At 36.7% G+C, this 25,166-nt stretch overlaps 2 protein-coding genes across 3 annotated transcripts in view; both read right to left on the bottom strand.

Moving 5' to 3' along the window:
• dgkb (diacylglycerol kinase, beta) overlaps nt 1–2,907 on the bottom strand; it is a 44,403-nt gene extending 41,496 nt beyond the window's left edge. Inside the window, exons 1-3 of one of the 2 annotated variants that reach the window (XM_059514070.1) lie at nt 2,829–2,907; nt 1,201–1,277; nt 707–875 (exon numbers count right to left, since the gene is read on the bottom strand). In XM_059514070.1, the coding sequence (XP_059370053.1) occupies nt 707–875; nt 1,201–1,277; nt 2,829–2,898 (316 nt within the window). In that variant the 5' untranslated portion in view covers nt 2,899–2,907. The remainder of the gene's footprint in view (nt 1–706; nt 876–1,200; nt 1,278–2,828) is intronic. The other variant, XM_059514071.1, reaches the window with a different exon arrangement.
• Nucleotides 2,908–7,463: 4,556 nt separating this feature from the next.
• agmo (alkylglycerol monooxygenase) overlaps nt 7,464–25,166 on the bottom strand; it is a 31,821-nt gene continuing 14,118 nt past the window's right edge. Inside the window, exons 4-13 of the mRNA XM_059515084.1 lie at nt 20,518–20,621; nt 20,298–20,393; nt 18,547–18,613; nt 18,231–18,296; nt 17,898–17,977; nt 16,885–17,019; nt 14,087–14,203; nt 12,347–12,429; nt 12,034–12,139; nt 7,464–7,954 (exon numbers count right to left, since the gene is read on the bottom strand). Coding sequence (XP_059371067.1) covers nt 7,874–7,954; nt 12,034–12,139; nt 12,347–12,429; nt 14,087–14,203; nt 16,885–17,019; nt 17,898–17,977; nt 18,231–18,296; nt 18,547–18,613; nt 20,298–20,393; nt 20,518–20,621 — 935 coding nt within the window. The 3' untranslated portion in view covers nt 7,464–7,873. The remainder of the gene's footprint in view (nt 7,955–12,033; nt 12,140–12,346; nt 12,430–14,086; nt 14,204–16,884; nt 17,020–17,897; nt 17,978–18,230; nt 18,297–18,546; nt 18,614–20,297; nt 20,394–20,517; nt 20,622–25,166) is intronic.

The following is a 25,166-nucleotide window of genomic DNA, read 5'->3' as shown; positions in this document are numbered from 1 at the left end:
ACGTTGTGGTGTGTTTTAGTTAGAAATCACTGGGAATCACTAATGAAGAGATTGAATCACTCTATAGCTGTTTCTCAAGTAGAGTTTTGGGAAATAATATTGCAAGTTTATTGTTTTTATGACAAAGTTATACAATTATAACCGAATAACAGGAATAAACAGAATATATTTGATTTGTGTGCGTATATGTGACCAACATTACTGGTACATACTGAACACTACCAGCGTCATTAAGATCTTTTAATGCTTTTGAGGAAAGATGCTCAACAAGGCTGCAAAAACACATTATATAATATTACTCTGAAATGCTATTATAGTGTAAAATGTGATTTATGGCAAAGCTTAATTCTCAGCAGCCATTAGTCTTCAGTATCATCACATAGTCCTACAGAAACCACTCTAATATCCTGATTATTATCAAACATTTTTTCCAGGGTTTTCTTATGAATTTAAATTTATATAACATTTATTTGAAAACAAATTCTTTTGTAACATTAGAAATGTCTTTACTGTTAGTTATGCATATTTTCTGAATAAAAGTATTATATTCTTAAAAAAAAACGTAAATAACGACTTTATAAATGTTTTCTCTACACTAAAGTAGTTAAGTAGTGGTTTCTTGATTAGATATTACAGTATATTTGTTTTTCTCAAAAGGTTTGAATGAATTTTCTTCAGCCTGTGCGAATGGGCAGATTTAAATTACCCATGATTCTCTGCTTGTCTGTCATGGAGGGGCTTGGTTTGGGGTCTTTGTTGCAGAAACTGAGGAAGAGATGCTGGCAGAACTCATCAGAAAGTTCACTCTCCAGGAATGTCTCCATGAAGAGCTTGAAACCCTCAAAGTCAATTTCCTGCTGAAGGTGATTCACACCCTGTTACTCGGTTAATATTTCATACTGACCAAATAACTGTGCAACCAGGCTGTAAAACCATAGAACGACAATTTACCTGATTGAAGATTTCTGGCTTCTATGAAGCACAAAACGACAAGTAAAAGCATCTTCATTAAATGGATGGCAAGCAATTATGGAAACTGTAATGATTTCATCACCCAGAAGAAACATCATATAGTTTCATGGCTCTAATAACCAGTGAAATTAGATCATCATCATAACATTCGGTCCAGTACAGCATTCTAAGCTCAGCATGAACATTGCAAAATAGCATGCTTCAAAAGGCCATAAAGAGTTGCAATACCTCTTCAGGATTATACTTGGCCAGAATCCCATCTCCATGAAACTCCTGGAGAACATCTTTTAGTTTCTTAGTTGTGTCTGCAACAAATGGGTAAAACAAAAGGAAGATACTGTAATAGTTAAGACAGCTTAAGAAACTTAGATGATCTAGTGCAGACATTTAATGGTCAATGACATGTTGATGTTGTGGGGGGAAAAAAATAATAAGAAAATGCATATCAGACAGACAATAACCTGCATTTTTAAGATGTACATGTTTTGACCTTATATATTCATATTCATGTTTTTTTTTTTTTGTGAAAAGTATTAAGATATTTTGATTTTTTTTTTTTGGACAAGGTTACATTACTGTTAAAAGTAAGATTTTTATGTTAATAGCTCACCAAGGCTATTTGATTAAGATACAGTATAAACAGCAATTTGTACTGTAACAGCAAGTTTTAATATATTAATATCTAGTCTTCAGTGTCACATGATTATGATTTGTTGCTCAAGAATCATTTCTTATTATTATCAATGTTTTTTTTTTTTTAGGGAAAAGGAAAAATCTTTTAAAGTTCTCAAATGTAATCTTTGTGAAACATTTATGAAAAATGTTTGTCCTTATTTCATAATCGCTCAAGTCCTTATTTGTTAGTGGCTGTGAGAATTATTTTAAAAGACAAACTGCTATGCCATTAAGTTTCGTTTTACCTCCACATTGTCCCTCTGTCGCTCCGCACAGATTTATCTTTTATAGATCATATAATCTATATCAGGAGTCTAATGATATTAGAGCTCAAAACTTTCAAACTGAGATTTTTCATATCCCTCCTTCATCTTCACTAATGTCCCATATTGTTATATTGCATGCTAGCCAATCAGAAGGAGAGAAGCCTTGGCCCTACACAGGAGACCAGCGGGCTCTGGGGGTATCAATTATTCAGATTACTCAATTAAATGCATACAATCTCTGTTCTCTGCATACGAAATGAAAGACCCTCTCGTTGACACTTGATTTGTTATGTATGAATGCAGGATTTAGGGTAATCAAAACGGCACAAATCCGTATCTTCATTTTTATGTGGTTGGTTTTTGAATTGGTGTGTTTAATCGAATCCTTTATTATTATTATGTCATGCAGATTATTGCTAAAATACTAGTTTTATCTCTTTATCTTAAAGGTAAATGTAAAAAATGGTCTACTTTGGTTAGCTTTTCTAACCGTTTCCTCAAAAAAGCATTAGCACTCAAAGGAATCAGCGTTCATCATGGATGGATTATGAATTTAGGGGAATTAATAACTGTCAGTCAGAATTTTCGCTCCCCTCATAGTCTGGTGCTGATTGGATTAGATTGAAGTCTTAACCTTAAGCTCCAGACAGGAAATGACATTTCCTTAAGTGACACACGCACAAATGCTGTTAAATGGTTCGATTTTTGTTTCCAGTGAAATGGCAGACTGTCAGCGTGTCTCCGCAAGGATATTTAGTGGCTGGAAGATTCTCTATGGATCAAATAAACTGAATTGAAACGGTATTATTTGGCTCTTCCATCTCAGAAATGTTCTTTAGGAAATACAGAACTGAATCGATCCAATATAAACAAATACTGAGCAAATACGGAAGAATTACAGAATAGAAGCCTTACATTGTGCATAGTCTTGAAGAAGAGAGAATTCATTTGGACTCAAAGTGACCCACTTTTCCTCATTCGACATGCTGTCCAGTGTTTACATACATAAGATCCAGCAGCTCAGCCTCTGTGAAGAGCACAAAAAAAAATGATATAGTTTAAAAAAAATTAGTTTTAAAGTAACCAAATCTGACCAGTTTCACCTGATTTTACAATAAATATCGCAATAAAACTATGATTAGGACTACTGTGCCAATACATTCATACATGTTCATAAAAAATGATGACTGTCACATAGAAAGGAAGAATCTGAAATAAAATGAGCTCATGAGCTCATCCATTTCTGAAGGATTCTACAATCCTCACTACTTAAGGAAAACTCTGCAACTCAATTCCACATCCTGTCAAGCCTTTGAACTTCCTGCGCCAAGAGCAGGAAGTGCCTGAGGCAAGTGTCTCTTCTGAAAGATAATCTGTATTTATGAATAAAAGTGCTTGCCATGTCAAGAACCCAAAACAAACTCTTCTCAGCGTTACCCCAGACTACAAAAAAATGGATGATCTTGGCCTGGTCTTGACCTTAACCCACATTCAAAATGGCTTTTACTCAAAGCTCACTGTTAAAATACCCTCAACTTAAGTTCACAAATTATATAGATATAGAGTATAAGCATACTAAATATCATATACAGCAGTTTGTTCAACCCTGTCATCACTGGTCTGCAATACAGCATAATGCAAACACAGTCAAGAGCTCCATCATGTTGTCACTGGAAACAGATTGAGCACAGTTCCCACTTTCACACAAACACAAGTGCATAACGGAGTTCCACTCACCTGATGCTTCTTAAAGCCAACAGCAACAATCCAACATGCATGTTATGTGTTTTCCTGCATCGTCTGGAGGGGACGTCACCTGCCAGCATCTCTCTCTCTTCTAACAGAGCCACTGTGTTTGTATCTATGGGCAAATGAGTGTGAGAGAGGAGCGCTGGAGAGAGGGAGAGCGATCTATTCATCTGCAACAATCAGTTCTCGTGCCTCTGCTCGCATCACACACACACACAGACACACTCCCCCTCCCTTCCTCCTTTTCCCCTTCATCTCTCCATCTTGCCATTCAGCGGGCAGTGGATCTAGGATGCGATATTGGTAGGATGCAGTCTATTGAGGGGGAGTTAGGGTAGGGGATATCTATCTTTTCGGACCTACTGTAGAGACTCTCTAAGCCAACATCTCATTGTCAAATGATGCTACATTATTTCAGAACAATTGTTTCACAGTTAACATTTTTTTCATGTTCTGGGTTTATTGTGCTTCTTTGTTGTCTGACAGAAAGTAATCAACATCTGTTTATTCATGAAGCAATCAAAATAAGTAGATAAGTAAATAAATGAATAAATAAATAAACAAATCTGAAGAAAACAAATTAATCACATTTATAAATATATTTTTTTCTTTTATATATATATATATATATATATATTTATATATATTTGTTTTTACCAGAGATGATTAAACTATTATATATATAGTAAAGTAAAACAACTTGACCACATTCAGAAACATGCAGATAATCTTTTATTAAATTTTTTTAAGATTGGTTTGGAATAAAACATTTTTAGAACAAATTAACTTTATTAATTTTTTATAAATATGCAAAACAAATGTCTGCATTTTTGTGATATATATATATATATATTTGTATTTTTTTCTTTTTTTTGTTCTTTTTTTGTAAAAGATCATAATTTTTAAAAAGTAGAACAAATTAATCACATTCACAATTATGCAACATATTAAAAATATATATTCTGGATTTTCATTTTTTGGCAAAAGTTTTAGCAGCGATTACTGCAGTCGTCAGAGTCACATGACCCTTAACATTTCTTATTGTTATCCGTTGAAAATGGAACCATGGAACCATGATAATTTTCTGATTCTTTGTGTTCTTGTGTTTTCTGTCACTTTTGATCAATTTAATGCATCCTTGCTAAAACAATAATAATAATAATAATAATTTAAAAATAAAAAAAATCTTACTTGCCTTAAACTTATGCTGCACAGATTTTGTATAATCACAATTTTTGTAATTGTATGCCTGAACTATAAACTTACAGATCAAAAATTCTTACTTCTAGTGTTAGAAAAAAATCCAGAAAATGAAATTATTAGGGTAAAATGGCTCATTATGCACTTTGCATAGGGCTAAACGTCTTGGATGCTATGCATGGGACAGCTGGTTCATTCATGTTGTTTACATCCATAGAGAATTAGAATTCATGAGCTGGGAAGTGACTGACAGCTTTTACTATAGCATCCCTTCTATTCACCTGAATAACTCCAACCACTGTCTGTCATATAACTGAAACATACCATTCTCTAAAACTGTTCAAACATTCTTCAAAATATCTTCTTTTGTATTCCATAGAAAAATGGAAAGTCAAACAGATTTGGAACAACATGAGGGTCAGTAAATGAAGTAAACCTTAACCAGTTCATCATCTGAATGTACTGCATGTGCATCACTTTTCAATAAATACATGTTGCTGTTTGGAAGCCATTAGCAAAGGCAAATTACTGCCAACTGTAAACATGTCTAGTTGGAAAATGCAACCTAAATGCCACATATTTTATAAACAATCTTGTTACAAGGCTAAATGAGGCCACAAATCCTATTATACTGTATATTTTACCGTGGTCAACATCCCGTGGAAGAGCTTCATTTCAGGCTAGGAGAAATGAAGGATGGGCCGTTTCTTTCTAGTTCTGCCAGTTGGTGCAAGCACTGTAATGCTATAATCTGAACATGAGTCATTTGGGTCTTTTCTGGCAACAGAACGCCACATTTGTGAGGCTAACAGGACCCATCTGCCATTTAGATGAGAAAACAGGCCTGTTATTTTCACCACATTATACATTTTACCTAATCAAGCCTCTGAAAATAGTTTCCAGCGGATTGCATTGTGTACTTGTAATGCAGATCTTACAGTTGGCACTTAGCATAATAGGCTAACAGAATATCTGTGCAAAAGAGGTTCGGGTCATTGCTAATGTGAGTTATCCTCACATCACTGAGCTTTTAGCTCAAACTCAATGTGCAGGCATGCAACTAACAGTCGGTGATGACAGGTTTGTGCCAAACCGAGCTGTCAACTAAATATAGAGCTGTACTAGTTTATATAAACAATTCCATAACTGAGTACACGCACATTACGACTCCAAAGTCATTGAATGGAATACTGATTCCATGTAAGGAGTATTTTTAAATGTCAATGGGGACCATCTTCCCTAAGGAATTTTTAGTCACAGCTCCCATTCAAAATACACATAACAGTACATAATGTCTGTACCTTTGTCTCGTTGTGCTCTTAATGGTGGTAGAGACTGACCCAGAAGTGAAGAAATCGTTTAATAAAGTCGGGGTTTTTTTTCTTTATGCACAAAAAGTTTTCTCATAGCTTCATAACCTTACAGTTGAACCACTGATTTCACATGGACTATTTTAATATTGTCCTTAATACCATTCTGGGCCTTAAATGTGATAGTTGCGTTGCCGTCTATACAGAGTCAGAAAGCTCTCAGATTTCATCAACAGGAGAGTGAGTAATTAATGACAGAATTCTATTTTTTGGGTGAACTATCCCTTTAATGCTTCAGCATAGCACGACATTTTTGACATATGCTTCCATCTTTGTGGGAACAGTATTCCAGCATGACTGTGCCCCAATGCACAAAGCGAAGGTGCATAAAAACAGTCAGATGAGCTTGATGTGGAAGAACTTGACTGGATCACACATAGCATTGACCTCAACCCCATCGAACACCTTTGGGATGAACAGGAGCGGACATTGCAAGCCAAGCCTTCTTGTCAAACATCATTGCCTGACCTCACAACTGCTCTACTGGATGACCGAGTAAAAATTCCCAAACACAATCCAAAATCCTTCAGAAATCCTTCCCAGAAAAGTGGAAACTATTATAGTTGCAAAGGGGGGACTAATATTGAATAGATGTCCATGAAAATATAAAAAATACAGTTTTATATGTTATTAACATTTACCAAAATGAATGCTGTTATTCTGTCGGGAGGCAGACTGGTTTTTCTTTTTGTCTTGCTGACTGACTGCACACTGACTGAAGTGGTTTAAAAATTTTTTTTTTTTTTAAATATACCAAGGTTCTTATGAACTAATATTACTTGAACCATTCCAAACAGTCAGCTCATATGACAGTGGTAGTGTAATTGCTCTCCAGTGAAACTAGCCCTGACACGCATTAAAATGATCAATAAACACATGTAGGGTATCGAATGAAATGGGACGCTGTTTTAGGGGTCCTGCTAGCACCACCTGGTGTTAACTCATACAATTACATGAAATCACACCACAGGTCTTTTTGGGGTTTATTCAGACAGAATCTTACTAAAATAATACACACACACATACACAGACAGACAGACAGACAGATATCTCTCTCTCTCTCTCTCTCTCTCTCTCTCTCTCTCTCTCTCTCTCTCTCTCTATATATATATATATATATATATATATATATATATATATTTAATATTATATATATATATTTTATTACACAATTACATACACTTAAAAGCGTGCTGGTATTTTCTGTACAGTATGACAAGATTGGTGTATAATTTTTGAAAATTTTCATAATACACTAGTTATTGTACTTGTATTAGTTGATCAATTTCAAATAAAAGTATGCATGCAGATAAAGCTACAGTTTGTTGGTGCCTTTTGTATTTAATCTACCACAGTCATTGATTATGGCTGAAAAGAAAGTTATAACGTGGTTAGTACCATTCTGAGAACTACAAATCATACTGTCTTTAATATATCTTAACTCATGATATTTTATAGCATCTGTTCAATGCCAAACTAAAGTGTGAAGAGTTTGTGAGAGCAGCAGTTTTTTGGTAAAGTTAAAAGGACTAATCTCACAGTTAAATGTATGGAAGATGTCACTGATGCAGGACACTGAATCGTAAACAGTTTGTGTGTAATGTGTTTTGTGTGTAAGGTTGTAAGCTGTTGATGTCTTATCTAGTTTTCTTTCTTCATCCTGTTGATGCGCTGGTTTACACACTGTAGACTCCAGTAGACTGCAGAGATTAAGACAAAGGCCTGCGCAAAACAACAAGATATTGACATTTAAACACCAAATAGGCCAATATTAATAGGCTAAATGTATTATTTTTTCTTAGTCACATCTCTAGTAATGCACATTAAAGTTTTCTCATGAGATTGTTTTGTATTTAACATATTTACAATTTTAACTTGTGATTTAAAAAAAAAAAAAAAAAATATATATATATATATATAAATAAATATCTTTATTTGGAAAGTTATAAATTATTACAGGTGGTGTGCAAACATTTAAATATATCAGAATATAAACATTTATATATTTTAGGATTTTGTTACAACTTTATTTTTATAAGTCAAAACCTTATTTGAAGTGATTCATTGTGAGAAACCTAAATGTCACATTCCAGGAGAATATACTACATAAAATAATTACAAAAATAAAATAAAAAAAGAATTGAAGCCAATAGGTCAAGCATGTGTCCAAAGAATCTCCCATGATGCATCTGGAGTTCACAGAAGCCACCGTGGAAACAGGCCAAAAGTGTCAATCTTCCAAAAAGCTGTAACCTTAATTGCCCCTCCTTCCTTGCATTCTAGACCATAAACTGCATCCGGGCTCTAAACAGAGTCCAAAATCATATTCTATCTATCAGAACTACCTCTCCAATGGGAAATAACCAGAGTTTCCTCAGGAGCAGCACAGCTGTTTCCCTCTGAGAGAAGAGAGACAAATAAAGGGAAAGGCATGGCCTGTGCTTCCTGACCTCAAGCTACCTGAATCCACCCATCAAATGCCAATTCAATAAAAAAAAAAAAAAAGTTATATTATAGGCATTATAGGCATTGGACAAAGACTAGAAGCCCTCTATATTTGTGTTTGCATGAAATGGAAGAGATTTAGAGTAATTTCAATTAATATTTGTAGGACAAAAGGGATAAAAATACTTTTAAAGACAACGCAGCTGCTTTAGAGACACTACTGTACTGCCACAAGTCAATTTAATTTGCAGCGAAACCATCTCAAATCCTAAAATGCCAAACTGGCAGATATTTCAATCAATTTGAGAGGCCTTTTCTTCTCAGATTTTCCTCTGCAGGCATATTTTAAGTGGAAAAAACACGAGATGGGTACATTTTGATACAGTATTTTTCTCTTCTTTTTGTCTCTTGCTGTCTCAGATGACCACTTGTCTGTCCTTCAGTCTCCCTCAGCTTTTTTCACTCTTTTACACACATAAAAGTGTAAGAAATAAAGAAAAAGATACATGCAGAGTTGCAGAAACGAGTGGCACACATTCACACTCAGCTTTAATAAGCAAAGAATCGCGTCTCCGGGGCGGCTGCAGTTTTGGGTCAAAAGCAAACAGGACTTAATCTCCGCTGTCACCTCAGTGATGTATGACTAGCGATGGGGATTTTTCAACATGTGGATGCCTACATGGTGGTAATGCATGCTGCTTCATAGTTAGAGAGTGCAAAATGGTACGTTTTCCACAAAATATTAAACAGCACAACCATTTCCAACATTGATAATAATAGGAAATGTCTCTTGAGCACTTAATCAGCATATTAGAATGATTTCTGAAGGTTCTTGTGACACTGAAAACTGGAGTAAGATGCTAATAATTCAGCTTTGCATCACAGGAATAAATTGCATAATAACATAAATTAAAATAGCAAACAATTGCAATAATATTTCATACTTAATGTATTTTTGATTAAATAAATGCAGCCATGGTGAGCATACAACTGAATCGCTCACCGTACGTAAAACATTAGCTTACCGTACACAGAAAGATATAGAAAAAAAACCCTGTTAAGCAGTTCAAGCATTCATCCATGAATCTGAGCTGAGGTGGCAGTGGTGACCCATTACTGAAACCCCCTACTGCTTTTGGCAGTCAAACGAGCGGCAATTCTCTGAAAGAAGCTGAGAGACTGAAGCCTGGTTCGGCCCGGCTCTGAGCGCTTTGATGCCGGGGTGAAGGGCGTCGTGGCAGCCTCTTGTGACTCTCACTGGACTTTCTGTAAATCAGTTCAATGAGATTCCTGAGACAAGGCCCAAGATGGATGAGTCTCCTGAGGCTTGTAAGGAACGTTCGGTTCACCATGGCAGCCTGCTTAGCAACCTGAAGCCACTGAAAGCTCTACAATATATTAGCATTAGGCTTCTTAAATCAAGAGTGCCGATTTTCAAATTGTTACTGATTATGACATTGTAAAATCAAAATACAAATCTTATGTCAGAGATGTGATTAGATCACTTGCTCTAGACATGCTGAGCAAGAGATGATGGAAAGGAAACTGTGATACTTCCTAGTGGGCTGATTACTAAAAAAATGTAAAAGCTGTATACAGTATTCGCTTCCGTTTGAAATTTTGGGGCAAGTAAGATTTATCTTTTTTTTTTTTTTAGAAAGAAAGAAATACATACTTTTATTCAGCAATGACACTAACTGTTACGTAAGATCTGCATTTCAAATAAATGCTGTCCTTTAAATCTGTTCTTTCTATTCATCAAAGAAAGTGAAACAATGTATCACAGTTTCCATAAAAATACTAAGCAGCACAACTGTTTTCAACTAATCAGAATAAGAAGAAAAGTTTCTTGAGCAGCAAATCAGCATATAATATTGATTTCTGAAGGATTATGTGAAACTGATAATAATGTTTCACAATATTACTGTTTTAACTGCATTTCTGACCAAATACTTAGATGCAGGCATAGTAAGTAGTAGAAACTGACCCCACAATTTTGAACAATACTTCAAATGTTCTTTTCCCTGGACAAATACCGTAATTTATCTATTATATAAACTTATTTCCAAGATTTTCCAAAAAATCCACAAACCTTAATTCACTGGGGATACCTGAGAACTAACAGTGTAATCAGATGTGCCCAATCACCTGAAATTCTTGCTAAAGCTCTTCTTATCAGTCTAATTCAGGCTCCAAGCTCCAGAATTCCTCTCCTGTGGTGTGTTGGAGGGTGTCAGGTGCTATGAAAAGATAAGCCTGTGGCGCTGCTGACTGCAGCTTTTGTGTGAACCTGATCTTGATAATATTATCTTAACCTTTTCCTTCAAAAAAGTGGGGTGGGTCTTTGTAGCGGTACAATTTTTGTTTCGCCCTTGAGAAATGAGGAGGACAAATATTAGCTTTGATGGGTGGAAAAACATAGATTGGAAAAAACACAGGCAGAAATGCAAGAACATCATCCCCTAGCTGAAATAAACAGAAGCCGAGATGAGTGAGGAACTGACAGGGCAATTTTTAGCAAATGATAATCTTTCTGAAGGGTTAAAATGGCATTTCTGCAAATAGACCAGTCTAAAGGAAGGTTACAGAGAAAGAAACTCTTTCCTTGGCCTATTACAACAGAAACACATTAAATCAGGAGGAGTCTATGGGTACAGTTCACACGGCAACAAAAATATGACGCTACTAAAACTGTCCTGCGGGCATTTCAGCACCTGAGCTCACAGATGCATGCTCACAAAGTTAAACGAGCAATTCAGCTCTTGTGTAAATCTAATCAGTCTTCCAAGGCGAGCCGCAGACGTGTTTAATTGATTCCAGAAACGTTGCCTTTGTGTAGACTGGGATGGTGAGAAGAGGAGAGCTGGAGGGAGGGATGGAGGGTCGTGAAGAGAGAGGTGGCGCGCTAATGAAAGGTCAGCTGAGATGCACAGCCCACGCTGCAAGTGCCAGATACACACATAGCAATTTTATGGTCAATTGGGCCATGCATCTGGAGTCATACATCACTGAGGCGTGTAGAAAGTCCCAGTGCCAGATCCGAAACACACACACACACGCACACACACACACACACACACACACACACACACACACACACACACACACACACACACACACACACTCAAACATACATACATCTAGGAAGGAGTTAACACATATGCACATGTCTGATAGTACTAGTAGAAATATGTCTATTTCTATAATTTAAGCATCAAAATTGTGTAAAACCTGATGATAATGTTTTTCGGCATCTTTTGAGAATGATTGAAAGAGTGTTTTGTGCTTAAATGGAATCTGGAGATCTGTAACAGAGACTATGCTAATGATGTACAGTATGTGTCAGTCAAACTTACTTCAATTGGAAAAGCCAACAAAGGCACCAGAGGCTTAATGCAACCAAACCGTTGAAGAGCCATTATCAAAACACATCTCAGCATCTCCATTTCAGCTGCATTAGCCCTGAAAGAAAGGAAGGACAATGTTTTATTTTTCTTATTTACATATTTTATTTTTGTAAAGTGCTATTTAGTATACAGTAAATTAATATTATTTCCATATACTCTAGATATACAGTAATTCACCTTAAGTCCAGTTCAATAAAGAATAAAATAAAATAAAATAAAATAAAACACAGGAGAAAACAGGAGATTGTTATAGGAGCTGTACCTCTGTTCGATCAGGAAGCCCAAAGAAGTTAGAGAAAGTAATACGTAGGCAGTCAAAAGAAGCACAGTCATCTCAGAAAGTATCTGCAGGTGAAAGATAAGAAATATATAATATAGTATACATACATATATATATATATATATATATATATATATATATATATATTTACATACATGTTTATATTTAAGAAATATACTTAATATTTATTTATATGTATAATAGATCTCAAAGGTCTGTAAAGTATGACAGTGAAACACTGATTTTGTACTGTGAGGGAACAACAATTTAGGTCATGATTTGAAAAACTTTATTTTGTCTCATTCAATAATAATAACTCTAACTCAAATCATTTTGCAAGCAACACAGCTGAATAAAAGTGACCTAACAAATTTACAGTAGGTGCCAGGACAGTTGCGTAATACTATATCTCGATGGACAAAAAAACTCAAGGCCAACCATTAGGGAAGTATCATCTATGACTGAATTGGCACACCTCTCTGGCAGGATTTACACTGAAATCATAATCTGGTGATAATTTGCTGCTAATACAAGGAATGATGTTAATGAGGTTTTCTTGACCTTGCTAACCCATCATACTCAGCAGTGGTTAAGTCAGGTGCCTTTCCTCATAACATATTTGATATGACACCAGCAAACAATTACAGCCTTTTTCCTGTGTGTCACCAGACAGAATCCAGATCCCAGACCTCAGTCCTGAAGCGCTGGCTCATTTTTCAACAATTAACAAACAGGGGGAAAAATCTATTTAGATTGGTTAATTTTTAAAGCCTTTCCATATCCAGTTTCAAAATAAACAAACTAAGAGGACAAAGGGAAAAAAGGGGAAAACCTTTTTCCGAAATCTTCATTTCAGCAGAGGTCAACTACACAGGCCTTCCATAATGAACAGTTAGTCAAACATCCAGCAGGATTCATAGCCCTGTGTGGATGATGTCATTGAAAGATGACTAAAAAGTAACTTTTTGGAGTGCCACTAAGCTATTCTGTAGCATCACTGTAGCAAAGGAATTGAATGCAAACAGACAAAGGTATAAATACACATTTTAACATTATTTATTGCTAAGCCTCAAGGCCTCAGTTTGATATTTTCCTTGGACAAATTGACTGATGCAAAAAAAATGCAAGGTTTCCAGGGGCTGGAAAAGCAGTCAGAGCATTTGTATTGGTTGCTGGACCACCAACCGGCTGTTTTATTGGCTGGTGGAGCTAAGGAAAGGGTTCCAGTGGACACTTCTCCGAGAGCCACAACTAAGAGAGCACCGCAGAGGTAGGAATCACAGGAAAACAGACCGCTTCAATTCAGCAGGGAGGCAAGGTGGGGCCGTGCTTTCTGGCTAACCAAAAATATGCCTGGGGATGGACTTCCAAGGATAATGGACAGGGGCAACTGAACATCTCTATGTTTTTAAAGGGGAGGGGGGGGAGGTGAAAAATAATAGACAAAGATTACTTCAAAGTATTCTGTTCATACTCAGCTAGTAAAATGCCTTATTATTAGAAGAACATTTAGGATAATGAGAGAGAGACCGAGGCTGATAATAGACATTGTGAGGTAGCATTAACTACGCAGCAAATGAAAAGCTTTTAAAGCTCTTGTAGATGACAATGAAAGATGGCATTCAGATGATAGCTTTGAGATTTCAGTGGGGCACATTTCTGGGAAAATCAGATGTTGATTTCAACAGTGAAAGTAAAAAAAAAAAAGGAAAAAGTACCTACCGTTTGATCCATTAATAAGTTATTATATACATCCAGCAGAAGAAAGAACTGTACAAGCACATAGGCTTGCATCGCAGGGGACCATGTTGGATTATAAGGCATTTCCTCTCCTGTAATCTGATTGGAGAATGAACAAAATTTTGTAGTAAAAAAAAAAAAAGTAAATAAAGCCACCAAAAAACTAAACAAAAAATTCAAATATGATTTGTCAGAGAATCTGAGAATGAGAATCTTCTGTCTTTTTTCACCATGCAACAAAAATGGCAATATGTATTTTTTCACTTAGCAGAATAATAGCGCTATTATCTGTTATGGTGTGCACACCGAAAGCGAAGTGAATATTGTACATATGTAGAAATCTTGTCATTTATCATTTACGCACCAAATTTGCATCATTCGACCGATGCGAATTTGCATCTATTTGCATCTTTGCATTGACTTTGTATGTCAATACAAATCTACTCTAATCTACTCGTGCAAATTATTACATTCACTTTTGGTGTGCACACACCTTTAGTTATCAATACAGCATGACAATAGTTTTCATTCAAAGTGTGTTGTACAAATGCTTTTAAGACTATACAGTAGGGAGGTTTTAAATGGTTTCTAGCTGTTCCAATTTGCTTAGTTAGAGCCATTAGTTAGTTGTCTCAAATTCAGCAGACCACCTACAACCAACCATAAACTAGCTATTATGCTCGCAAAGTAGCTTTTTAGGTTGTAGATGGATTAACATGGCTGTTCCAAACTGGTTAATAAGCACCATTAAATTGTCAAAGAAGTTCTAGATTGTCGAACAGAGCTGGTACAGCAGGCCTAAGGTCTACTTGGTTAGACAGAGTAGACTACAAAGCAGCTACTATGTCTGGAAAACCAGCTTGACCACCATATACTGTATATATATAGGCCTCCTTAAGGTGGCAATCAATAAACCACCTACAATGTTCGAAAAACACCCAGACCACCTTAAGTGGTAGAATAAACCTTTTTTCAACAGGAAGTAGGAAGTAGCAAAATCTAAATATTTATCCACACACACACACATACATATATATATATATATATATATATATATATATAAATTCTAAGACTAGCTATTTGGCCAATCCAATACTTCCACATTAAATCACAGTACATAAGAAAATTGCATCACTATTTGGATCCCGACCTAAAATAAATCTGCTTCACACATCAGTGTTTTTGGACATGAATCACTGAGAACTTGATCACTGTTGATTTCCTAAGAATTCCTGAGGCTGTCTCAGCTGCAGACACGTGTGGGTTTTCTTCACACCAGAACTCTGATGGCTGTACCTCCGCGGAGTTCTGCTTTCCCTCAGAATTCAACACATCCGAGCCGGCCTCCCTCGCTCCTACTCTCCTCCACTCCACAGGAGAAACAACAGACACACCCCGGTCTGCATCACCCAGGGCCTTTCAAGATATTTCTGTCAAATTCCTGCTCTCTCCACATGTTTAGGATCACCATTGCCCACTTTGAGGTGGCTTTAATTGTAACATGGTAAGAGCGACAGAAAGAGTGGGAGGGACAGGGTTCCTCAGAGTGTGAAACTGCGTCTGTTAGTATGTGGCACAGTCAGACGTGTTTCAAAGCAAACCGCCGCTCTCCTGATGAGAAGACTTCAAAACCTTGTCGCAGGCCTGCTGTTTGATCGGGCCAAAAAAACTCGCCTTTTTAAAGACGAGTGAAAATGAGTCTATTGTGCTTCAGCCCACAAAGGCGGTTAAGATTCATTTGGCAATGGCGCACACTTGTAAAGCCTGTTTGAAACGTGAGTCTGTTTTTATGTGAGAACTCGGGGAGTCATTTGAGAGACCTTTTTTCCTGTTACAGAAACAGCAGGTAGTTAAACGACAAGTAAGGTGAAGAACAAAAGAGTTTCCAATATAAAGGTGAACATAACATTTTCTGCACCACAAGCAGCTATAGAACTGCTAAAATAATTTCCAACTAGTTTTTCTAAATAATAACACCAGTTTCTATTGAAATTAGAACTAAATTAGAACATTTTGGAAAAGTGTTTTTCCAATGTGGTCCATAAACTGCTCTTTTATTAAAAATAATTTAAACCACTGTTCAGAAGGTTTTAATGTTTTTGAAAGAAGTATCTTATGGTCACCAAGGCTGTATTTATTTGATCAAAAATACAGTAAAACCTTAATACATTTAATATTACAATTCAAAATAACAGTTTTCTATTTTAGTATATTTTAAAATATAATTTATGTCTGGGATGGCAAAGCTGATTTTTTTTTTCTTCATGATCCTTCAGAAATCATTCTAATAGGCTGATTTAGTGCACAACAAACATTTCCTAGAACTGTCAAAGTTATGCAAAAATATTTTTGTGGAAACTGATTTTTTTTTTTTTCAGAATTCTTTAATGAATAGACAGTTCAAAAGAAAATATTTTGAGCGTTCCACAATCAAAGTCTTCAGTGTTGGTTTTGTTCATGCATTTTCATGCATAATTGCTGATTAGAAGTATTCATTTGTTTAACAAAAAAAACTGAACCCAAACTTTTGAATGGTTTTTCAAAACCACAGCAGTTTTCCCTCCATTTCATTCCATTTTAATTTTCTATCCTCAGTTCATGTCAGAATAACATGCAAACTGCTGTTTTATCAGAATAAGAAACATCTTGATACAGTGGAGTACTATATATATATATATATATATAGTACAGTGGAGTACTATATATATATATATATATATATATATATATATATATATATATATACACACACACACACACAGACTCACACACTCACACACCTGGGGAATATCAGCAATGTCTCCCATTCTTGGTTTTCCTGGAGTCCAGCCTGGCCCTTTAAAAATGACGGACAGCTTATTTGAAATTCCTGCAGCTTCCCAGAACCTCTGCCATAGGTACGGGTAATAAAGGAACTTCAGAGAGGAAAGAAAAGAAGAATGAGGCTATAAACCATACATGGCACATGTATTCTTAATATTAAGGGACCTCTATAATGCTGAATTACCTAAAAACTCTCTCAGTCAACTATGACACTGAAATACTACCCTTTTGTTTTGTATTTTATTCATTTTTCAGACTTTTCATCTCACTTGTATATTTTAAATCACAGTTTACATTTCACCGTCAAATAAACATTATTCTTATTCATTTTATTCATCATCATCTCATCCTCGCGTCTAAATGCTTTTGTCACACACATCAGATCAGACGGCCACAGGGGAGCACCGAAAAAATAATCAAACACAACCTCCATTTGGTTTTGCAGAACTCTTTCACCTCTCCTGAGCCGTATGTTTAAAGTGGAGTAATAATGTTATGGTTACAGCATGGCTTTTCCACTAGCATGGTAATGCGAGGAGAAGCCCAGCTCCCGTTGACTCTGGTCGGATATTTACATCTCTAAAATTAGGCCGGTCTGAGTCCATTATGTGAAACCCTATTCATCTCCAGTGTTGATATTTTCACTAGTCAAAGCTCTTGATAAAATGTGGGGGGCGAATTAATCTAAACATTTTGTTTATGAATGATGTAAACTTTGATTTCATACTGTGATCACTGTGAGCCCATGTATGTTACAATAAAACCATAGTAAAAAACTAACCTTAAAACAGACATAATGCAAAACTTTAATACTTTTTACTCTGAGAAATAATTAAATAAATATTTTACTAAAAAAAAAGAAATAATATTACAGTATTATTAGTATTAATATGCCAATACATGACAATAAATGAATGAATTACTACATTAAAAATAAATAGATCTTTATTAGAATAAAATTCTGACTAACCTCAACAGTCCAGATTTCAAACGTGCTGATTGGGTGTGTGAGCCCATAGACAACTTGATCACTTTCAGGAGCGAATGTACCTACAGTATGATGGAAAGAAGCAGAGAACATCACATTTTCAAAGTGACTTCAGGTGTGTGTTTACGTCACAATTCACTAAAAAGTGCATTACAGATCAGCTGTTGAGAAGTAACAGGTCGTTTGTTCTTTGTACCATTTTTATTACTCCTGACAGTAGAAACATGACATTAAATAATAGGGAGAGAGAGTTTAATGTATGCATCGTCTGCTAGGGCTCATTTCCATTCAACTATTGGTTGACATTTTACTTACCAAACATCCTGTCCCATATAATCAGAATTCCTGCATAATTCTTGTCGATGCAATATGGATTTCGCCCTGTGAAATCATGGTCAAATGTTACTGATTCACTTCATACATAATCACTGGTCATTATGGCATCTCTGTTAACAGGTCTAAAATGTTTTTTCTTAGATGAATGGTAGAGCCAGTAAGAACCTAAGTAACATGATAAGATCTTAATGACAATACATGCTTAGCTTTTGACCCACGGTGATAAACTGAGCAATACCAATGCACTTTGGGAACAGTGCAATGCAACTCTACTTTCAAAGATAATAATGCTTACCATGATGAACTCTGTGGTGGCTGGGAGTATTTAGGATCCACTCTAGAGGTCCAAGATCTTTGACCAGCTAGTGACAGAAACACATCGTCAAAGATTATATTCTTACGAAACCTTCAAGTTACAAAAAGGATGCAAAGTGCCATAAAATATGATAAAAGCAGTGCATGTGACTTGTGTGCTATATTCCAAGTCTTCTGAAGTCATATGATTATTTTTATATAGCAAAATATGACCGTATTCACTGATGATCTGAATCAGTTGATAGTTCACAAAACCCATCAGACTGATTATTACTGAATTATGTCCTAAATTTGCATCTGTTTCTGACACAAGCCACTTTTATGGTGCGTTTATGTAATTTTTCAGCTTGAAAATTTGCATGGGCAAAAATGACTAGAACATTCCTTCTTTTGTGTTCTACAGAAGAAATAAAGTCATACAGGTTTAGAATAACTTTATTGTAAGTAAATGATGACAGAATTTTAATTTTTTTGGTGATCTCTCTCTTTAACCTCCCTAATAACTATTTCCTTTCATGCTCGAAGGGGCAACAGCAACAGGTCGTTCCTATATGTGGTATGTAAACCACAGACAAAACACCAAAAGATAAATGATCACGGGTAAGCCCATTGTCCTCCTTTGACATTTTTCATATGGACAGGCAGACCGAATCTTAATATTAGTCTTGCGTACAGCATGTGATTAATTTTCCCTATTGAGTGCCTTGTCTTTGTCTTGGCTTCAAACGCTGAAGAAATGTGCTCTTCAGGGATTGTGGAACCTTGACTGGTTCAGATGTTCACAAATGTACTTGGAGACATCATTAATACATAGTGTTTTCTTATCTGATGAGCTCGGTCGAAACTCCACTAACTACGGAAAGAGAAAAGTGGCCAGATTTCCAGATGGAAAGAGCAATATTTATAGATTGGAAGTAAAACAAACATTACATTGGATTAGAAGACGCATATAGAAGCTAACGCGCCTCATTAATATGCATGTGTGTCACTGCACAAGCTTTATGGTGTGTAAAATGCACACATACAGTAGACACTCCGTGCCTTATTTTACCAGGATATAAAAATCCATTTGAGCTTGATGAAGCATATATCGCAGGTGTTATAGCCGACCATCATTTTTTTTTACTCGAGTACTTGATTTCTGACGTGTACAAAATGGGAACAGCTCAGCCTAAGTGAGTGCCGTATTTCAGTGGACCATTATTTTCATGTAATGAGAGATCTGGCAACAGCTGAATTGTATCTTAAAAGAAAGGAGCTCCCTCACAATTTAACTCGCGTTCTAATGTTGGATGAGGACTGGGAATTCGATGCCAATAAATTACACAACATCAAAAAAAGCCTATAAAGGGAGCATAAATTATACCCTTCAGAAAACTGGAGACGTGAAGACTGTTTTCTCTAATAGAGCTCTACAAGATGGAAGTGATTCCAAATCCATTTCCCAAATGATCCCCGAATGTAAAGCCTATACTGAAGGCCATTTAAATGGCAAATGTAAAGCTTCTGTTTTATTTCATAAAAACTCATTACTTATGATAGACTCTGGTATTCAGAACCACAGAACGGGCAAAACTACAAATGGTTAGAGTTTTGAAAATGGCTACACATGTTATGAAACTTAACCTGGAACGGTCAAAATCAAGAAATTGCTTATAATATGTTACTAAAAGATTTGAAAAATTGTAATAAAATGTGTTAAACAATTAGTAGAGACAAATCTGACAGTACCTCAGTATGAATCCAGAACTGATAGAGCAGGTTCAACTGTATGTGCACTGCAAAAACTGACGGAGGGACCATCAGTGCCAACGGAAGGTAAAACGCCTGATAAAACACATAAAATATTATCACTTCATAATAGCCCATAAGCTACACTGTTAGAGCTCATCTATCATGTATCATGGCAAAATGATCACAGATTAATTAGTGAGATGCAGGTACTTCATACCCATGAGGAGAACTGCTGGGTGACAGACTGGCGTAGTGCTGTCGACAGATTGTAGTATTCAGAACTGTGGTGAACCTGATGGGCAGCCCACAGGATGTTTAACTCTGAAACGACAAAAAGAGAGAAAGATACATGATAAGCAGCAATGAAAGAGACTCATTTATATCTTTTGGCTTTAGACATTTTTTATTCGCAAACGCTCCACTTTTGACCTGTGCTGGTTCTGGTGCTTTATTAAATCTCTTGTTCTTTCTGGACTATTGAGACAGCAACTGTTCTGTAATTTACTGGCCCCCAATTTTTTTTTTTTTTACAAAAAAATAAAAAAATAATAATTACAAAAAATAAAAATTAAAAAAGAAACAATACATACGCACACGTGTGTATATACACACACACATATATATATATATATATATATATATGCAGCTTAAAAAAGGAAAGGGACCATCTTTTTGGGAAGTAAGATTTGTCTGCATCCTTCTTAATATCTACCAAGAGAAAGACAAATTAACCCTAAGTGCAATCAAAGTCCAAATTTAAATATTTGTAAACCTTTATTCTAAAAATAAAATAAAATAAAATAAAATAAAATAAAATAAAATAAAATAAAATAAAATAAAATAAAATAAAATAAAATAAAATAAAATAAAATAAAAAGTATCTGGAGTTTCTGTGGATTCTAGCATTTGCAACATTTTAACATTTTCTTAATAATATTCGGGTCCCTCGATTCGGCTCGAGTTCCTCCTCCAGTTGAAGTTACGAAATTGCCTAAGCATGCACCTCTAATGAGTTTGCAAACACTGTCAAATCTCTTTAAGATTTTTCTCTAAGATAGTCGAAGGCCTTGTGTAAGTGTGAGGTCCATCAAATCTTAGAGCTGGTGAAGTTCCCGATGAAATGTTGGGATCCAGCTGACAAAACACCCCGTGGTGAGAGTGCAAGAACGAAACCTTCCTCTCTGGCAGTGGGGCTCTGCTGAGAAGTTAAAATCACCAGGCCAGCAAAGTGAGCAAAGCTTTCCATTGAGAAAACAACATCAACCTGTCCACTTAATCCCGATTACAGAACCAGGGAAGTGATGCTATGTTTTTACTCACACACTATGTATTTTCAATGCATTTATGTAATACATTAATTATACATTATTAATAATAAAATAAAAATAATAATGTTGCAATAAAAGTGTAATTTTACTTGCATCACCAAACAGAATTTGGAAACAAAATGACATGAAAATTTGGTTTCCCTGAACATTCCCTCTTGCTATTGGTTGAACAAACAGATAGTCCCGCCCCAAACTAACGCCATTGGTTTTTCTGACAGATTATTTTTAGTTGTCTTTGCATTTCACGTTGATATAGAAGTATTTTACATTAAAAATATATACAATTCAGCTTTAAATTCTTAACTTTAGGTGAAGTATTGAGTAAGCTAATACTACTTTTTTTGTATATGACACTCTTTAGAGCTTTCTGCTTCTAATCAAGATATGAAATGTGAGGTTTTGCTCAAAACACACCCGCAGAGCTCCAGTCATTGCTTGAGAGTGTGTGAGCCCATGTTTTCACCTCCTAGGGCAGAGCAGTGTAAGATTGATGTGGGGTGTCACCGGTAGGAAGTATGTTCAGCTAGGCCTCATTGCAATCCATGTCCTCGTGCGCCGACCTCGGCTGGAAGCCGCATAGTTTGGCAGGCAGTATTCAGAGGGGAAGAGCTTTAATGATGAGAATCTATGCCACAGAAAAGACTTTCCCATCATGCCTGAAGACCACGGTCTGCTCAGACACGGAGACTGTGTTCTTTTCTCAAGAATACAGGGATAAACAGCAAGGTTGCAGAAAAAGCAGTGTGTACTATAAATGGATATAAAAGTATTAGTTTGGTCTCAACACTTAAAGAGAGATAACATGCAACTGTAGTTAATTCATAGTTACTATCATAATTTGCTAGTTCGTTAGAGTGGGATAAATAATGATAATAATAATACAATTATTATAAGTTCTAAAATTTAAATAATGTATTATTATTATTATTATTATTATTATTATTATTATCATTAATATTACATTTTATTATTCATTCTGGGCTATACAGGTTTTTGTCCAATTAATATTATAATTATAATTATGATATTGCCATACATTTTTAGATTTTTTTCTTCAAAAAATAAATAATATTATCTAAATATGTATGGAAATATCATAAATGATTACAAACAAATAAATAAAATGAATAACTAAAACAATTAGTCCATGTACAGTATATTAGCTTTAAGGTCATCTACTATATGTTAATTCTGTTAAGAAGTAATTACCCTTTTGCATGATTTTGATCATTTTGATGACTCATCCTGTGCTACATATATTTTTGTTCAATTAAAATGATCAGTAATATCATAGAGCACTTGGAGCACTTGGTGGTTAAGGTAAAGGTGATCTGAGCACTCGCTAGGTGGATATTTACAGGTCTAAGGTAAAATATTCTCAGTTTCCATATCCAAACCATGCCATGCCATTCTCAGAATGACCGTATAAAATTCATGGCTTTTACGTATATTTTAATCACAACAAAATTCACCTTAAAGTTCAGTGTCTATTGTTCAGTCTTATCTATAAACTTTGGTTTTAATGCAAAGTACAAGAACAGTAATGTACAGACTCACATGCAGTAACCATAAGTCACAGTACATCTCTAACAGAAGATATGAATTGGCTGAGATGCCTTTACACAAGGTTAAGGGTTAAATCAACAACAAAATACACTGATTATATCATTGTGCATTACAGCTCACAGTTTAAAGAGTACTGTAGAAACATTATGAAAGAAACAATCAATTCAATCTCTCTACTTGCAAACATGTAAATGTATTTTTAATGTGCTAAACATTTGCACTTTCAAAAGCCTAATTATAAAACTATAAGGGACCAAGAACACTTGGCAGTTAAGATGTTTTCATCACTTGCACTAAATTATGAGTTCCTCTACAGGAACTCGAGCTGCGTCGAGAACGTTTGGGGAAAAATGTCTCTGAATAATGTGTATAATCAGTCCAAAGGAAGGGCGTGACGTCATAGGCGGGTGACGTCAGAGACCAGGAAGCATAAAGCATGAGCGGCAAAGCCGAAAGTCATCCTTGTGTCTTCAGCAAGCGCTCTGTGTGTGTGTGTCAGTCACTATCTGTTTGTGAGTCTTATTTAGTGTCGTTCGTCCACTGATAAACTCCATTGTCAAACCTTCAATCAAGAGAAGTTTTGGGCGAGAGCAGGCAGCGTGGGAGGGAGGGACACACGCAGCTCGTGTGTTGTCTGCTTGAGAGTGAAGCGCGCAGTGTCAGCTCTAGAGGGAGTTGACGGCTGCGATGCGAGCCTTTGCTTCACTCTCAGAAGGCTCTCTTTGAGGAGAGAGCTTTCACTGGCATTTCTCGCGGTGCCAGCCCCGCTTTTGTCAAGAAGAAAAAAAAAAAAACGGAGCGGTGGTTGTGCTCGCGGGATTCGCTTTCGGATCTGCTGGAAGGAATGTAAGACGGGTCTTTTCAAGTCCCTATCTTCTTTCTAAGCCACCAGATCCGGCGCCCGCTCTCGGGGGCCTTTCTCCCCGATGAGAGGGCGCACTGCCTGTCTTTCTCAGAGGAGATTGATATGGAAAGGCGTCGATAAACTCGCCAGTTGTTCAAGCACCAGTCACACAAGCACCAGTTACACACGCATATTATGCCTAATATTATAATAAGCAGCATTAATGAGGAGTGGAGCTCGCGCAGTCGGCTCTCGGGGGGCTGATTGTGCTTTTCTCGCTGTTTTCTCTCGCCGGGCACGCTCCGAGGAGTGTGTCCGTGCGTGCGATCTTGCAGTTGCGGTAGCGCTGGGGCTGATGCACGGCAGCGACCGCGATGGCGGGAATCGCACATGATCTGGTGAACGGGTTGGAGACGGCTCGTCCTATCTCCACCCGTGTTTACTAGATCTAGAGCTCGTTCTCAAGGCTTGGAAACCAGCGAGGCTTGAAAAAAAAAAAAAAAGCCAGCGTTGCGGTTTTTTCCGCCCTCTGAGGAGATTGAGGCGGTCAGGGGCTGCTGGGCGGAGCAGTCCCAACCATGTTCCAGCCCCTCATGCCAGGGGTGTCACTTTTGTACTCCGCAGACGCTAGAGTCAGAGTGGCGCTCCCAGGCCGAAGGCTTCTAGTGGAAAGCAGTTCTACGGACCGTTGTTTTCGCTGGATAGCCTTCGTCATAACGTCCTGACGCGTAAGGCCTAGGACGTTTTAAGGGCCAGCTCCCTCTGGGGAAGAGTGGTGTACACCGCATTACACGGTGCCCATCTCTCCTCAGTGCCCTCAGGAGATCGATCTGCCAACCCTGCCGGTGTTCCAGGGCGCAGCGGTCTCCAGCGAGCGCTTCTCTCAGTTACCGCCCGGAAACGTAGCGGTGCTGAGAGGCTCGCTACCTCTACGGAGGTCTCTAGAGCAGCTAGTATGGTCGTCCCCTGCTGGTCCGCCGCTTCAGGACTCCGAGCTAGTGACTCTAGGCACACCAGAGGCCAGTCTCGCAAGACTGGTTCCCTTAGGAGGTCACATGGCAGTGTGGGAGCCCCTGCCAAGTGTACTTCACGGGGTCCTGCCCCGAGCAGGCTCTGGTCTAGTCTTCC

Source organism: Carassius carassius, chromosome 28 (genome assembly GCF_963082965.1).
Source record: "Carassius carassius chromosome 28, fCarCar2.1, whole genome shotgun sequence".
Taxonomy (NCBI): domain Eukaryota; kingdom Metazoa; phylum Chordata; class Actinopteri; order Cypriniformes; family Cyprinidae; genus Carassius; species Carassius carassius.
Note: the sequence above shows the minus strand (reverse complement) of the source record. Positions and strands in the feature narration are given on the sequence as shown.